General features: G+C 43.7%; 1 protein-coding gene across 3 annotated transcripts in view; it reads right to left on the bottom strand.

Moving 5' to 3' along the window:
* Positions 1 to 6,544: 6,544 nt before the first annotated feature.
* Positions 6,545 to 18,206, bottom strand: part of cip2a (cellular inhibitor of PP2A) — a 69,912-nt gene continuing 58,250 nt past the window's right edge. For all 3 annotated transcript variants that reach the window (XM_060833623.1, XM_060833624.1, XM_060833625.1), the window contains 4 exons: positions 17,137 to 17,250; positions 16,911 to 16,993; positions 11,019 to 11,158; positions 6,545 to 7,666 (listed from right to left, as the gene is read on the bottom strand). In XM_060833623.1, the coding sequence (XP_060689606.1) occupies positions 7,496 to 7,666; positions 11,019 to 11,158; positions 16,911 to 16,993; positions 17,137 to 17,250 (508 nt within the window). In that variant the 3' untranslated portion in view covers positions 6,545 to 7,495. The remainder of the gene's footprint in view (positions 7,667 to 11,018; positions 11,159 to 16,910; positions 16,994 to 17,136; positions 17,251 to 18,206) is intronic.

Below are 18,206 nucleotides of genomic sequence, written 5' to 3'. Positions count from 1 at the left end.
TGATAAAGGGTTCGGGTGACAGGGGCAGAGATGGAAGTCTCCACAGGCAGGATGCTATTATTGCGGAAAGAAAGGCACTTTAAGTGGGAATGTCCTAATATACAAAGGAAAGAAAGGGCAATTCCGCTTATGAATTTTGATGAAGAATAGGGGTGTCGGGGTTCCTGTCCCCGGGGACCCACCAGGAACCCTTGATAAACTTGAAGGTGGGACCCTGTAGGGAAGAGGTAGTCTTTCTAGTAGATACGGTGGGGCGAGGGCAGCACGGTCATCGCTGAATTATAAACCAAAGAAAGTAGGAATGTGAAGATGGTCAATTACTGTTTCCGAGGTAAAAGGGGAAGGTTTACTGTTCCAGTATTTGAACCTATGATGATAGAAGGTCCTAAGGATAGGGTCACAGGGGAACTGTTGTATATCTCTGATATAGGAAGTAACTTACAAGGGAGAGATTTAATTATCCTTTTAGGACTAGAGATTGGAATTCAGGAAAAAGAATTAGTTGTACAAATGGCAATGTTGACAGAGGATGTGGAGAGAGCGATAGACCCTATTGTATGGGCAAGAGAAGGGAATCGTAGATCCCTCCCCTAGAAATATGTTTAAAAAGGAAAGGGGACGTTGTCTGTGAGCGACAATATCCCATTTCCCTAGAAGGTAAATGAGGACTGCAGCCAGCAATTGAGGGACTGATTAGAGATGGACTATTGGAACCATGTATGTCTCCTTATAATACTCCAATCCTACCAGTGCGGAAGTCCGATGGAACTTATCGATTGGTGCAGGATTGGAGAACATTGAATTGAATAGTACAGATCAGGCACCCAGTGGTGCCTAATCCCTATATGTTATTAAGTAAGATCCCTCATGACCACAAATGGTTTAGTGCAATAGATTTAAAGGATGCCTTTTGGGCTTGTCCCTTAGCAGAGGAAGGTAGGAATTTGTTTGCCTTTGAATGGGAAGATCTCAAGACAGGATGGAAACAGCAACACCGGTGGACCATGCTCCCCCAGGGGTTTTACGGAATCCCCAAATTTATTTGGACAGATGTTAGAACAAATATTGGAGAAATTTAGCAGCCCCAAGGGGACTGCCCTGTTACAGTATGTAGACGACCTCTTAGTAACAGGAAAAAGAAGAGAAAGAGTAAGAGAAGCTACTAACAAATTATTTAATTTCCTGGGTCAGCAGGGACTGCGAGTATCTAAACACAAACTACAATATGTGGAGCGAGAAGTGAAATACCTGGGACATTTAGTTAGTGAGGGAAAGCGAAAGATAAGCCCGGAACAAATAGAGGGAATAGTGGGGATGCCGCTGCCTAGGACTAAACGGGAGTTATGTAAATTTTGGGTCTAATGGAATATTGCAGATTGTGGATTGATTCTTATGCTCAAAAGACTAATAAATTATATCTCAAACTATTAGAGGAGGAACCAAAGTGTCTAAGTTGGGATGATGAGGAAAAATAACTAGTTGAGGAACTCAAAAGAGATCTGATCCATACCCCTGTGTTAGTCTTATCTTCTCTAGATAAACCTTTCCACCTCATTGCTACCGTAGATAAGGGAGCGGCTTTGGGAGTATTAACCCAGAGGTGGGGAGGAATGAAACAGCCAGTAGCATATCTTTCGAAGCTATTGGATCCAGTATCCTGAGGGTGACCTGAGTGTGCGCAGGCCGTGGCTGCCACTGCACTGTTGGTGGAGGAAAACAGAAAGCTTACATTTGAGGGAGCCCTAATAGTAAGCACCCTACACCAAATGAGAACAATCCTAAACCAAAAAGCTGGGTGATGGTTGACAGATTCGCGGATTCTGAAATATGAGGCAATATTAATAGAAAAGGATGATCTAGTGTTGGTCATGGACAATTGTTTAAATCCAGCTGCCTTTCTTTGGAAAGGGGAAGGAGAATCTCCTCAGAATCCAGGGCACGACTGCCTTGACATTATAGAATACCAAACTAAGGTCCACATGGACCTGGGAGATGTTCCGCTTCATGCAGGAGCCCAACTTTTTATAGACGGATCATCCCAGGTGATTGAAGGGAAAAGACATAATGGTATGCAGTCATAGACGGGACGAAAGGTCGGGTGGTAGAGGCAGGAAGGGTGCCAAATGGGTGGTCAGCTCAGACCTGCAAACTCTATGCATTGAAAAGAGCCCTTAGGGCGTTAGAAAATAAAGAGGGAACAGTATACACTGACTCTAAATATCCATTTGGTGTTGTGCACACTTTTGGAAAGGTATGGCAGGGGAGAGGACTGATCAATAGCCGGGGGAAGGAATTAGCACATGAGGAGTTGATTAAACAGGACTTGGAGTCCCTATTACTCCCCCGAGAATTAGCAGTAGTGCATGTAAATGGTCATCAGAAAGAAAATGAACCAGAAGTTAAGGGGAATAGATTAGCTGATGAAGTGGCTAAGTAAGCAGCCCTGAACCCACCAGAAGTGGTGATTCATTCCCTAATACCTACTGTCCCAGATCCTCGGGAAGTTCCTATATTTACTGAAAGAGAGGAAAAAGAATTGAAAGATTTAGGGGTTGCAAAATCAGCAGACATGCATCAATGTTACCTAATGGAAGGGAAATGTTAAACAAAATGATGATGCGAGAAATTATGGCTGTCCACATCAAGGCAGCCATTGGGGAGTACAAGCAATGTGTGATTTAGTTCTTAGGGAATATGGATGTAAAGAAATATATACAATTGCTAAACAAATATGTGAGGGATGTATAATATGCAGAAAGGTAAATAAGAAAGTCTTGAGAAAACAGACCCCCAGAGGAAGAGACCCGGGATTGAGACCCTTCCAGAGTATACAAGTAGATTATACTGAGTTACCCAGAGTAAGAAGACTAAAATATATGCTGGTCATAGTAGATCATCTATCTGGTTGGGTTGAGGCATACCCCCTAGCTACTGCCACTGTGCAATATTAGAGCACATAATTCCCTGATATGGGCTAGTGAACCGCATAGATTCCGACCAAGGAACTCACTTTACCTCTAAAGTTTTACAGGGGGTAATGAAAGGGTTGGGAATTTCCTGGGAGTTCCATATTCCACGGCAGCCACCATCATCAGGAAGGGTTGAGAGAATGAACCAAACACTCAAACGACAGCTCTCTAAATTGATAATAGAAACCAGGCTCCCTTGGACCAAATGTTTATGAACGGCCCCAAGGAAAGATTTGGGACTATCCCCCTGTGAAATCTTATTTGGATTACCTTATCTGGGAACGAATGGAGAATTGCCAATTCCCGAAACTAAAGACTTGTTCTTGAAGAAGTATATACTGGGCTTGTCCTCCTCTTTGTCTTTCCTCAGGAAACAGGGTTTATTGGCACATACTCCACCCCTTGAATTCACCGTTCATCCCATCTGGCCAGGAGATTGGGTTTTAGTAAAATCATGGACAGAGACTAAATTGCAGCCGGACCGGAAGGGCAGTACCAGGCTCTTTTGACTATCGACACGGCAATTAGGACAGTGGAGAAAGGCTGGACTCACTACACTCGCATCAAAGGGCCAGTGGAATCTCCAGTTGAGGGAGAAATTGGACAGCCGAATCAATGCAAGACCCACTGAAACTCAGGCTAAAGGGACTTTGAGTAACTGATTATACAGTGGCGATGCGAGCGCGGGATTATTTCTGTAGGATTGCATATTAAGTTTTTTTTGTGCTTCAGCATGATTTTTAGAATGCTGGGGATGCTTAGAGTTATGATACTAGCTCTCTTAGTTTTGGGATTTTGTCAAATATCATTTTCATATGTATTATTAACAGTACCTGAGTCTGATAATCCACAAGTAAAAGACGCTGATGCATGCAGTTTAGTAAATTGTGGGGATGTAGATAATCAGAGACAGTACCGCAGCTCAGGGATACATCTTAAGTCCAATGGGGATGGTACTTAGTATAATAGTCTCGTCACAGTACACCGGGCCCCTTCCGACAAGCTCTCAACTGTCCCAATAAAAAGTGTAACCCAATATACTTAACGATAAAGAAAACCACATGGAATGAAGCAATTCTGTTGGGGGGGGGGGCACCTATGAGATACAATTAAATGAAACATTTGGGATAGAAATGAAAACAAACGGGAAAGATTTCTCGGGCTGTTGTTTTCAAATTAGCATAGGACACGGAAAACGAGCAGAACTACTGGATAATAAGGTACATGCTTTCACCCCTCCTGATGACCTTAAAGTAGTAAAAATTATTGAGGTAAAGGACGTAAAATAGACCATTGAAATAGAAACTGGATATGAGGATGCAAATGCCTGGGTTGAATGGGTAAAGTATACTGTAAAAAGTCTGAACAATTGCTATGCCTGTGACTCCGGTAGACCAGTGGCCCAGGTGGTTCCCTTTCTGCTCAGGTAGAATCGAGACAGGAAGGGCATGAAATGTATGATAGCCCTGTATCAGGATAAAACTGCATGGAATGATAGGAATTGTACCTCCCTATCTCTGATGTTCCCTCCCTTGGAGAAGAAAGATTCAAAAGCTCCCCTAACGTTTTCAGCCGCAGTCGGAAATCACATGTCGTGTGTGCATAGACAAGGTACAAATTGGTCCAGAGATTTGGGGGAGCTGAAATTATGTACAGAGATTAAGAATGTCACCAAAATGGACAAGGGAGGGAACTACTCAGCACTGAATGTTCCCAGAGCAGATCTATGGTGGTACTGTGGAGGCAAAATATTAAGATCCACCCTATCTCCGGATTGGAGAGGAATATGTGCAATTGTGCGATTGGCAATTCCATTTACCCTGGCATTTGAGAAGGAAAATATAGTGACTTGCCAGCTCTTATACTCAATACCCTGTCTAATAAAGGCAATCATACTATATGCCTTCTTGACCACTCTATCCACCTGTGCAGCAGCCTTCAGGGTACAACGGACCTGCACTCCCAGATCACTCTGCCCATCAACTTTTCCCAAGGCTCTTCCATTCATTGTATAATTCACTCAAGAGTTAGACTTGCCTAATTGATTCACCTCACATTTGTCTGGATTGAAAGCCATCTGCCACTTTCCACCCAATCTCTCCAGTCTATCTATATCCTCCTGTATTGTCTGACAGTCCCTCATGCTTCCTGCTCCTCCACCAATCTTTGTGTCATCAGCAAACTTGCTGATCACACCAACAGTGCCCTCTTCCAGATAATTTATGTATATTACAAACAACAGTGGCCCCAATACTGATCCATGTGGAACACCACTGGTCACCTTTCTCCATTTCGAGAAACTCCCTTCAACTACTACTCTCTATCTCGGTTGCTCAACCAGTTCTTTATCCACCTAGCTAGAACACCCTGCACACCATGTGACTTCAATTTCTGTTGTGGTTCTGTTCGCTGAGCTGGGAATTTGTGTTGCAAATGTTTTGTCCCCTGTCTAGGTGACATCCTCAGTAATTGGGAGCCTCCTGTGAAGTAGATGCATTTCAGGCCACCACTTCTTTTGCACTCACCTGCTCTCTGCCTATTCTTCCCTTTATTAATGTTACCTTCATAGTTCTTAGTCTCCACCATGCTGCCTACTTGTTTTCTCTTCTGTTCTCAGTCCCCTGCCACCCTAAAAAGAGTAAGGTATTGTGGTACAGTAGATTAGATTACTTAGTGTGGAAACAGGCCCTTTGGCCCAACACGTCCACATTGACTCGCCCAGACTCATTCCCCTACATTTACCCCTTCACCTAACACTACGGGCAATTTAGCATGGCCAATTCACCTAACCTGCACATTTTTTGGACTGTGGGTGGAAACTGGAGCACCCGGAGGAAACCCACGCAGACACGGGGAGAATGTGCAAATTCCACACAGAGTCGCCTGAGGTGGGAATTGAACCTGGGTCTCTGGCGCTATGAGGCAGCAGTGCTAACCACTGTGCCACCCATAAATGTCCTATCTCTGGACCAGAGGCCTGGGTTCATATCATATGGATCATACCAGAAATTCTTAACTTTAAAACAAAAATCTATGTTTTTAAAAAGAACTTTGATCATTGGAGGATTACACCTCTGAGACCTCCAAAAAAAGTGATGCTGCTTGCCTGAAGGCTGTATGGGGAAAAAAAAGGAATGAGTACTGGAAAGACAAGTTATGTATAAAACACAATCTGACATTCTTTACCTCACTATTTCAATGGGCATGCAGTCAAAACTATCAAACTCCAATGCCTCTTCTCTTCTGTTGTGCCAAGGTGCAAAATAACTTGAATGCCATCCTTGCTTCTTCTGCTCTTATTTCCCACAATGAGGAAAGATTGTAGTTGAGTGACTACAGTGGCATGCATACACCTGCAGGTTGGTGTTTCAGAGAAAGGTGCAAAATTACATAAGGATGATTGAGGGTGGAAGTAATGGATGACCAGATGGGAATTTCAGAAAGTGCAGTCAATAAATGCATTAATTGCAATGACAATGCATTAGAACAATAACAACAGCTTTTCCTGGATCAGTCTTCTAAGGAAGAAAAAGAATTCCAACACTGAAGTTTGGTATGAATTATAGTTTGCATTTAATTTCAAGTACATTTTTATTTTTAAAAAAATGTTACTTTCTCTGTGGGGAAAGGAAGAAAACTAAAGATTAACAACTATATGGCTGTACACAACCACTGAAAAGGAGACAGTACATCTAAAAATGACAGGTTCATGACAGTATCAAAATTCATTACAAAAGCGAGCAGGAATCAAACAGGTGATAGAAATGTGCAAGTCCAATTATTTTATGTACTTTTAGTAAAATAATGTTGATTATTTTAATACAAAATAAGTAAGGTAATCTTTCTTAAATTCAAAGCAGTGCTTTCCCAATTTAATCAAGGAAATTTATAAAAACATTGAAAAACATATAAAATTTCCATACATTTGCATCGTGCACAGACTGCTAAATAGTACAATTAAGATATTCTTAGCAATTAAGATAAAATGGATTGCTTCTGCAATAATATAGCATTTGGCATCAGAATCCAGGACAGTACACTGAAAAACTAATTCAAGCCTGGTATTAATATAACTAGAGAATTCTAGCATAAACTTGCCCAAATATGAAACAGATAATTTCTGATTCTGAAGTCATATCTAACCAAAAGAAACAGTACTAGCCAAATAGCACAAATTTTGTCTTGAACTATTTACACAGTCAGTCAGATTATGACCAGAGGCTGACATAATAATGCAGTCAAAAATACAGTTTAGAATCTTCACATCATATTTAAAGACTGCAATTTCCTGGTTTGCCAAGTCCTTGTTACCAATTGTGCTTAAAACAGTACAATTCAAAACAAGTAGCAACTTGAAACGCTCAAATCTGAAGCAAACTCTTTTTAAATATAAATGGTTACAAATTCTTTCTTAAAAGTAAATTACAATTTTAATCCTATAGGGTGAATATTAAATGCATCAGATACAAGGACTGCAAGCAAACATTAGCCATTTCTCTCAGCATTAAAAATGAGAAGAAACATTGCTAGAGACTGAGATTTACTGTATTTGATTGTAGTTTGCTACTGCTCAGACTATGAATCATTGCTATCATTTGAGAGTGCTTGTTGAGTTCATCCTGCTGGGCTTGGACAAGGGCTTCTTTTTGTTGCAATTGTGTTTCTACCTGGGATTTCTGCACTTCCAGAGTTGACAACTGCAGGGCGAGACACAAAGTTAACATTTATTATAATAGACAGATCTGTAGAACACAGTTTATTCATGTGAAACAAAACTAACTGGTGGGGGTGGGGGATAGGAATGGCGAACGATAACAGAAAATAGTTTCAAATAAATAGAAATTGTTAAGCTCAAAAGTACCTTTACATCAAACTCTTGCATTCAATTTCATTAAACTGAACAACTTTAATACTTTCAACAAGTCCCTTATTTAGACTTGGTGCTTTAGACATATCAGCACCCAAAGTGCAAGTTGAGCTCAGAATTACACTAGTTTCTGGAAGCAATTTTTGTTTATTTAACTGTCCGTTCATGTTCATTTGCTCGTTGCCAAATGTAAAATCTGCCATGAACCAGACAAAGCTTTGGAATTTTGTTTGGTAAGAAATGTGTCAAGGATTTTTTTTAAAGTAATGTAGTAACCTGTTGCAGTTTTATTCTCACAGCCAAAAATGGGTTGACAACAGAAATTGGTCTGGTCCAACGGATATGACTATAAATAAAACAAAAGATTATTCAGGAGTTTCACTGATGCACAGGAGACTTTCTTAGTTAAACACTGCTTTTCGTATTTGAAAGTTATGACCAGCCTTGTAAATAAAAATAGAAATAAAAAAAATTTAAGAGTCTGCCCTAAGGCCCAAAGAAGAAATGGACAGAAACTATCAATAATGATTACTTTTATCTGCTACATAGCTTTGTGAACTATAGAACTCTATACGCATTGGAATTCCAGTCATAAAGTTCTACATAAAATATTTTTCAGCCCATCAAATCTGCACCCATCAAAAGCAAGTACATAACTATACTAATCCCATCTCATTCCATAGCCTCGAATGCCTTGGCATTGCAAGTGTACATCTAAATATTTCTTAAATGTTATGAGAGTTGCTACTTTTACAGCCTTTGCAGACAGTGAGTTCCCAGTTCCCACCACCCTCTTCATGGGAAAAAAAAGACATCTCCTCCCATCTCTTCTAAACCTTCTGCCTGATGCCTTAAATTTAGTCCTTCAATCATCAATCCCTCCACCAAGAGGGAATGTTTTTTCCTGTCTACCATTTTTGCTTCTAATTTCATAAATCTCAATCATGTCACCCCGCAGTCTCCTCTGCTCCAAGGAAAACAAGCACAGTCTGTCCAATCTTTCTTCACAATAAAAATCTCCAACCCACGCAACATATGGGGAGGCAATGGACTAGTGGTACTTTTGCTGGACATTAACCCAGAGAACCAGATAATATTCTTGGACCCAGGTTCGAATCCCTCCGTGGCAGATGGTGGAATTTGAATTCAATAAAATTCTGGAATCAAGAGTCTAATAATGACCATGAGTTCATTGTCAGAAAAATCCATCTGGTTCACTAACTTCTTTTAGGGAAGGAAACTGCCATCCTTATCTGGTCTGGCCTACATGTAACTCCAGAGCCACAGTAATATGGTTGATTCTTAACTGCCCTCTGGGCAATTTGGGATTGGCAATAAATGCTGGCCTAGCAGCAACACCCTCATACTGGATGTAAAAAACAATCCTGGTAAATCTTCTCTGCAGCCTTTTCAATGCAATCACTATAATGCAGACCCCAGAACGAACTACACATAATACTCTAGCTGTAGTCTAATCAACATTTTATATAGTTCCAGCATCTTTGCTCTTAAACGTCATACCTCAGCAAATGCATTTGAAATTCCTTGATCTTTTGCATGTTTGTTCAATTGCATTGGGGAAAAAAAAAAGTGTAACCCAGCAGAAATTCCAAACCAATAAATGTATTCAAATTAGTCATGAGTTTCAGAATATTACTACAAACTGAAAACAGAATGAAACATTGCGCAATGTCTTGTAGTGTTTTGGTTTTAAAGTAAGTTCAACAGAGAATGCTTGACTATATGCAAAATGTTAGAAATGTATTTCTTTTCCAGAAAGCTAAATAGTAATTAAGTGAAATCAATTCGTTCTGAATGGGATTCTTTTTGGAGGATTGGTATGGATTCGACAGACTGAATGGCCTGCTTTCACACTCGAGATTCTATGAAGAAGCTCAAGACCATCTTAGACAAAGTGACCTTCTTGATGGACACCCTATACACAAGCTTCAAGACCCATTCCCTCCGACACAGATGCATAGTGACAGCAGTGGAGACCATATAAAACACGCACCAGCTATCTCTAGTAGCCATACACTCAGACAACCAGCAACATGAATTTGACTGGGAAAACACCACTATCATAGGACAAGCCAGACAGAGAACAGCCAGAGAATTCCTAGAAGCATGGCATTCATCCCCAAACTCCATCAACAGACACATTGACCTGGACACCATATACAAACCACTACAGCTGAAACTGACACCCGGAAACGGCAAGAACATCCATCAACAGACACATCGACCTGGACCCCACATACAAATCACTGCAGCTGAAACTGACACCCGGAAGCGGCAAGAACAAACCAATATAAATACCGGAAGAAACATCAAAGCAGCGCTTCACACGAGGCTCCAACAGCACTGATGATGTTCCCTAGCCAGGGAACGAAACGTTTGCAGCAAAAACTTCCAGCTCGGCGAGCAGAACCACAACAACTGTAGAAACTTCCCCAAAGTTTCTGTTGTCTTCTTCCAAACGCTATCATTTGGAAGGACAAGGGCATTCAAACATCATCTGCCATTTCTCAAGCAACATAGTACTTTTAGAAGGACACATTCTTTAAAGGAGATTTCTCAATTTCATTCAACCATTATTAAAGCTGTTAAGTATGAGTGTTAATTTACATAAAATTAGGGTACGTGCTCAAACTTGGAAAGAGACAGCTATCCAAAAGAGTTGAAACAGAGCTTATCAAATTATTCCAGCTGTGTTCAAGGCAGTGGTTAGGATATGTTCTCCTCTTTTTGGATATACCATTGTTCAAAGCAGCCATTTTGCATCCCTAATTAGATTTCAGTTACAAAGCAGTAAAGCAGCTTGATATTCTCTCAGGCTAGACTCTGCTATACTGGTCTCGCCTGCAAATGGAGATGTATCCCGTGATCAGAAGTTTACTTCCAATATCAAATAGTCAGACATCATTGGAATAACTCTGTATTCTCCAGAATCATACAATAACTCCAAATTAGTTACGATGTGGAGATGCCAGTGTTGAACTGGGGTGGACAAAGTCAGAAGTCCACTTCATCTGACTAAGGAGCAGCACTTTCAAATAAATTTGTTGAACTATAACTTGGGGTCGTTTGACTATGTCCAAACCAGTAATCATGATCATTACATGCAATTCTCTAATCGTCTGAAAGGCAGACTGAATAACTATTCTAAAGATATCAATTACCTTAATACTGAGTTCTTTCCTGGCTACCTCTGTCTTGCTAAGCTCCTTTTGGAGAACGCCAATAGCTTCTTCTAGATTCTCTTTTTCCTTCTCCGATATCTTTGTTTTTTCTTGCTGTACCTTGAGCTTTTGTTCCAAACCTGTCAATCATAGGAAAAATGAGTTAGTGTTTGAAATTAATATGCAGAGTGCAAATATTATAATCAATTGCGCTTTTTTGTATTTGATGCCATTCTCCCACTGTGAAGCAGTTTCTCCTATAACAAGGTGCTGAATTAACCCAGTGCTTGAGATTTTCCTTTCCATCAGGATGCAAATTGAAGAAATGATTAAATGGAACCTTATATTTGAACTCCTCTTTAATGGTGTCTTCTTTCCTAAAGCTATGCATTCATAAATGGTTGTTTCTTAATTCAATATTAGTACCCCAATACTATTCTATCCTCTAGTCCACTCAGTCTCTCCATGAACAATTTCTCCAATTACCCAGCAGCATTAGGGTTCTATCTAGTTAAAATCTTCGGGTAAAAAATGAGGTCTGCAGATGCTGGAGATCACAGCTGAAAATGTGTTGCTGGTTAAAGCACAGCAGGTTAGGCAGCATCCAAGGAACAGGAAATTCGACGTTTTGGGCACAAGCCCTTCATCAGGAATGAGGAGAGTGTGCCAGGCAGGCTAAGATAAAAGGTAGGGAGGAGGGGCGATGGAGATGTGATAGGTGGAAGGAGGTCAAGGTGAGGGTGATAGGCCGGAGTGGGGTGGGGGCGGAGAGGTCAGGAAGAAGATTGCAGGTTAGGAGGGCGGTGCTGAGTTGAGGGAACCGACTGAGACAAGGTGGGGGGAGGGGAAATGAGGAAACTGGAGAAATCGGAGTTCATTCCTTGTGGTTGGAGGGTTCCCAGGCGGAAGATGAGGCGCTCCTCCTCCAGCCGTCGTGTTGTTATGTTCTGCTGGTGGAGGAGTCCAAGGACCTGCATGTCCTCGGTGGAGTGGGAGGGAGAGTTAAAGTGTTGAGCCACGGGGTGGTTGGGTTGGTTGGTCCGGGCGTCCTAGAGGTGTTCTCTGAAGCGTTCTGCAAGTAAGCGGCCCGTCTCCGCTTCTTACTTTCCCGCTAAAGCCCTCCGCTTCTTCCTTTCCCGCCGCACCAACCAGTACCCTTCCACTGACACCCTCCTTCGACTGACTGAACTGGTCCTCACCCTGAATAACTTCTCTTTTCAATCCTCCCACTTCCTCCAAACTAAAAGGAGTTGCCATGGGCACCCGCATGGGCCCCAGCTATGCCTGTCTCTTCGTAGGATATGTGGAACAGTCCATCTTCCGCAACTACACTGGCACCACCCCCCACATTTTCCTCCGCTACATCGATGACTGAATCGGCGCTGCCTCGTGCTCCCACGAGGAGGTTGAACAGTTCATCAACTTTACTAACACCTTCCATCCCGACCTCAAATTCACCTGGACTGTCTCAGACTCCTCCCTCCCCTTCCTAGACCTTTCCATTTCTATCTCGGGCGACCGACTCAACACAGACATCTACTATAAACCGACTGACTCCCACAGCTACCTGGACTACACCTCGTCCCACCCTGCCCCCTGTAAAAACTCCATCCCATATTCCCAATTCCTTCGTCTCCGCCGCATCTGCTCCCAGGAGGACCAGTTCCAACACCGCACAGCCCAGATGGCCTCCTTCTTCAAGAACCGCAGATTCCCCCAGACGTGATCGACGATGCCCTCCACCGCATCTCCTCCACTTCCCGCTCCTCCGCCCTTGAGCCCCGCTCCTCCAACCGCCACCAAGACAGAACCCCACTGGTTCTCACCTACCACACCACCAACCTCCGCATACAGCGTATCATCCGCCGTCATTTCCGCCACCTCCAAACGGACCCCACCACCAGGGATATATTTCCCTCCCCTCCCCGCGTTCCGCAAAGACCACTCCCTTCTTGACTCCCTCGTCAGGTCCACACCCCCCACCAACCCAACCTCCACTCCCGGCACCTTCCCCTGCAACCGCAGGAAATGTAAAACTTGCGCCCACACCTCCTCCCTCACTTCCCTCCAAGGCCCCAAGGGATCCTTCCATATCCGCCACAAGTTCACCTGTACCTCCACACACATCATCTATTGCATCCGCTGCACCCGACGTGGCCTCCTCTATATTGGGGAGACGAGCCGCTTACTTGCAGAACGCTTCAGAGAAAACCTCTGGGACACCCGGACCAACCAACCCAACCACCCCGTGGCTCAACATTTTAACTCTCCCTCCCACTCCACCGAGGACATGCAGGTCCTTGGACTCCTCCACCGGCAGAACATAACAACACGACAGCTGGAGGAGGAGCGCCTCATCTTCTGCCTGGGAACCCTCCAACCACAAGGAATGAACTCCGATTTCTCCAGTTTCCTCATTTCCCCTCCCCCCACCTTGTCTCAGTCGGTTCCCTCAACTCAGCACCGCCCTCCTAACCTGCAATCTTCTTCCTGACCTCTCCGCCCCCCCCCCACTCCGGCCTATCACCCTCACCTTGACCTCCTTCCACCTATCACATCTCCATCGCCCCTCCCCCAAGTCCCTCCTCCCTACCTTTTATCTTAGCCTGCCTGGCACACTCTCCTCATTCCTGATGGAGGGCTTGTGCCTGAAACATCGAATTTCCTGTTCCTTGGATGCTGCCTAACCTGCTGTGCTTTAACCAGCAACACATTTTCAGCTTCTATCTAGTTAAATCAAATAGACTAAAGCAATTGAAGGTGCCAACTCATCACCACCTCTCAAGGTTAACTAGGGACTGGCAACAAATGCTAGCCCAGCCGACATGCCCACATCCCATGAATGAATAAGAAAAGCTATTCTTGGATGTTAGTCAGAATTGTTTAAGCTAGCATTGAATCATGCAACTATGTCCACAGCCATCCAGACTTGCCAATGTGCTAAATTGTGCTCAATGTGAACTTGTAAAACAAATGTATAAACGTTTATCCATATATATAGCCCCAAAACACGCTTATGCTCTTCAGGAAACGAGACAGAAAAGAGTATCTCTCCACAGATTGGCATTGTAAAATAAAACCCTGGCCAGTGGCTATTCTTGAAGGCAAAAGGATAAAGTGCAGGATGTCCCAAAATTTGTGGGTCTGAGCGTCAAATCACTAGTCATAAGTGGTTGACTCTAAAGGCACACAGCAATAGTTTGCTCAGGGGGGATAATCTTGAAATGCTCTTTAAATGCCCATTCAAAAGAATGAATAGGTTTCAACTAATGTAAAGGGTTTTCTTTTCAATAATGAAAGAGTCTGCCTGGGTAGGATGTCGTTTGAGTCGTAGAGATGTACAGTTTGAAAACAGACCCTTCGGTCCAACTCGCCCATGCTGACCGGATATCCCAATCCAATCTAGTCCCACCTACCAGCACACGACCCAATTCCCTCCAAACCTTTCCTATTCATGTACCCATCCAGATGCTTTTTAAATGCTGCAATTGTACTAGCCTCCACCACTTTCTCTGGCAGCTCATTCCATATAAATACCACCCTCTGCTGGAAAAAGTTGCCGTTAGGTCTCTTTTATATCTTTCTTCTTTCATCCGAAACCTATGCCCTCTAGTTCTGCACTCCCCCATCCCAGGGAAAAGATCTTGTCTGTTGATCCCATCCATGCCCCTCATGATTTTATAAACCTCTATTAGATCAACCCTCAGCCTCCAATGCTCCAGGGAAAACAGCCCCAGCCTATTCAACCTCTCCCTATAGCTCAAATCCTTTAACCCTGGCAACATCCTTATAAAATGAGGGAGGGAGTAAGGAGTAAATGCTATGTGGAGATGGAGCCCAAAGAGAGACAAGAACAGTTGGATAGACAAAGCAGTGGATAATCATCAGACTAGAAGAATAACTGTTAATGGAGACTATTGTTAGTTAAAAATGGATTGAGCATAATGGCAGATCACGTGAGAACAAGAGAGATGGAACGGATAAGGTGAGAAGGGAGATTGGCAGTTAGGACAAGTCATGAGGACAGTACTGAGCTGGAAGAATGGAATTGGGGGAAGGGAAATGAAGAAACTGGTGAAGTCCACTTTGATGCCCTGGGGTTGAAGTGTTCAGAGGCAGAAGATGAGGCGTTCTTCCTCCAGGCGTCAGGTGGCGAGGGACTCGCAGTGGAAGAGGTTCAGGACCTGCATGTCCTCGGCAGAGTGGGAGGGGGAGTTAAAACGTTGGGCCACAGGGCGGTGGGGATGATTGGTATAGGTGTCCCAGAAATGTTCCCTGAAGTGCTCTGCAAGGAGGCGTCCAGTTTCCCCCACGCATCGGGAGCAACGGATACAATAGATGACATTGGTGGATGTGCAGGTGAAACTTTGATGGATGTGGAAGGCTCCCTTGGGGCCTTGGAAGGTGGTGAGGGAGGAGGTGTGGTCGCAGGTTTTGAAATTCCTGCAGTGGCAGAGGATGGTGCCAGGATGGGAGGGTGGGTTGTTGAGGGTAGGGGTGTGGACTTGATCAGGTAGTCACGGAGGGAACGGTCTTTGTGGAAAGCAGTGGGGAGGGAAATATATCTCAGGTGGTGGGGTCCACTTGGAGGTGGCGGAAATGTCAGCAGATGATGTGGTTAATGCAAAGGTTGGTAGGGTGGAAAGTGAGGACCAGGGTGGAGAGAGGTGTCAAAGATGGTCCAGGTGAATTTAAGGTTGGGGCGGAACGTGTTGGTGAAGTTGATGAACTGCTCAACCTCCTTGCGGGAGCACGAGGTGGCACCGAAGCGGAGGAAGAGGTGGGGAGTGGTGCTGGTGTAATTACGGAAGATGGACTGTTCTACGTAGCCAATAAAGGAGAGAGGCATAGCTGGGGTCCATACGGGTGCCCATGGTTACTCCTTTACACCGGTTTGACATTTCCTCCACCACCAGAGATATGTTTCCCTCTCCACCCCTTTCCGCAAAGACCGTTCCCTCCGTGACTACCTGGTTATGTCCATGCCCCCAACAACCCACCCTCCCAACCTGGCACTCTCCCCTGCCACCGCAGGAATTGTAAAACCTGCACCCACAACCTCCCCCCTCACCTTAGTCCAAGGCCCCAGAAGAGCCTTCCACATCCACCATAGTTTTACCTGCACTTCCACACAACATTTGTTGTATCTGTTGCTTTCTACACTGGGGAGACCGAATGCCTTCTCGATGAGCACTTCAGAGAATATCTCCAGGACACCCACACCAATTAACCCAACCACCCCTAGGCCTAACATTGCAACTCCCCCTCTCACTCTGCTGAGGGCATACAGGTCCTGAGCCCCCCCTACTGCCACTCCTTCACCACATGATGCCGGAAGTAGGACACCTCATTTTCCATTCTGGGACCCTTCAACCCCATGGCATCAATGTGGACTTCACCATTTTCCTCATTTCCCCTCCCTCCACCTTACCTCAGTTCCAATCTTCCAGCTCAGCACTGTTCTCATGACCTGTCCCACCTGTCAATCTTCTTTCCCACCTATCCGTTTCACCCTCCACTCTGACCTAACACCTTCATCCACCTATTGCACTCTCAGCTACCTTCTCCCCAGCCCCACCCCCCATCCATTTATCTCTCCACCCACAAGGCTCCCAGCCTCATTCCTGATGAAGAGCTTTTGCCCGAATGTCAATTTTCTTGCTCCTCAGATGCTGCCTGACCTGCTGTGCTTTTCCAGCACCACTCTAATCTTGACTCTGATCTCCAGCATCTGCAGTACCCTCTTCAGCTGAACTACATCATAAATGAGGCTAATTACATTGTACTCCTGAGATCAGCCACTTCAAGCATATTTGCACAATTCAATGTTTCTGTTCAAACAATGAATAGAGACAACACTATCATTAATAACAGATGTACCAAAAGACGTACCCAATAATTTAGCATCCTTTTCCTTTAACTGAATGCACAAATCGTTTTTCTGCGCTTCCATCTCTGCCAATTGAGCAAGGCATCTAAGATTCAAAAAAAATGAAATGACAAGCTGTTTTGTGGTTTTCCTAATTAAAAAAAACATTTGATAAATGCATGACTTAAAGCCATTGTTACTGAATTCAGAACTGTGAGTAGATCTCAAAAGGTAAGAATATGGACTTACCTATCATTTTGTTGTTTAAGGGTATCAATGTGCTTTTTGAGCAATTCACTTTGTTTACTTAAGGAATTGTGTTCAGTCTGTAGTTCTTCAAGTTGCCTTTCGACTGTCTCAAGACTAAAATGAAATTTATGTAAACATACAAATCTGGAACTGGATTTATGGTACATATTTTCAAGAAGTTATTCAGTGAAAAATACACCTTGTTAGGCATAATTAGAGTTACTGAAGTGTATTTATTTTTATTTGTTTATGGGATGTGGACTATGTCAGCTTGTCAGCTCAGCCAGCATTTATTGGAGATCCCTAATTTCCTTCAAAAGGAGATGTGGTTCAACTGGTCTCTTAAACTGCTACAATCCTTGGGGCATAAAAACACCGGAAGTGCTACCATGAAGGCTTTTGCAGGATTTTGATAAAGTGAAAGAATGGTGATATAATTGCAAGTTAGGATGGTGTGAGGCCTGGAGTGGATCTTGCAGGTGGTGGTGCTCCCATGCACCTGTTGCCTTTCACCTACTAGGTGGTGAAGGTCATGGGATTAGTAGGTGCTATCAAAGGAAATTTGGTGAGTTGCAGCACATGTTGAATGGTATACACAGGTGCCACTGAATCAATGGTGAAGGGAATGCTGTTGGAGCTGCACCCATCCATGTAAATAAGGGGTATTCATCACACTCCTGACTTGAGCCTCGCAGATGAAACCGAGTTACACACCACAGAATTTCAATTGTTGCACTCAGGATATATATGGCTGGTTCAATTCAGCTTCTGTTCAATTATAATCCACGGAACACTTAAAGTGGAGGGGTTCAGTGATTGTAATGCCACTGAATATTATAGGGAGATGGCTTGGGGTTTTCTCCTGTTGCAGATAGTCATTGTATTACATTTGAGTGGTAAAAATCAGTTATGAGCGGTTAACAGTCAAAGCCAGGATGTTGTCCAGGTCTTGCTGCATTTGGACACAAACAGCTTCAGTACCTGAGGAGTCGCAAGGGTGCATTCATCAGCAACATCGCCAGTTCTGACCTCATGATGGAGAGAGGTCCTTGATGGAGAGAGGTCCTTGA

Source organism: Hemiscyllium ocellatum, chromosome 12, assembly GCF_020745735.1.
Source record: "Hemiscyllium ocellatum isolate sHemOce1 chromosome 12, sHemOce1.pat.X.cur, whole genome shotgun sequence".
In the NCBI taxonomy this organism is placed as follows: Eukaryota; Metazoa; Chordata; class Chondrichthyes; order Orectolobiformes; family Hemiscylliidae; genus Hemiscyllium; species Hemiscyllium ocellatum.
Note: the sequence above shows the minus strand (reverse complement) of the source record. Positions and strands in the feature narration are given on the sequence as shown.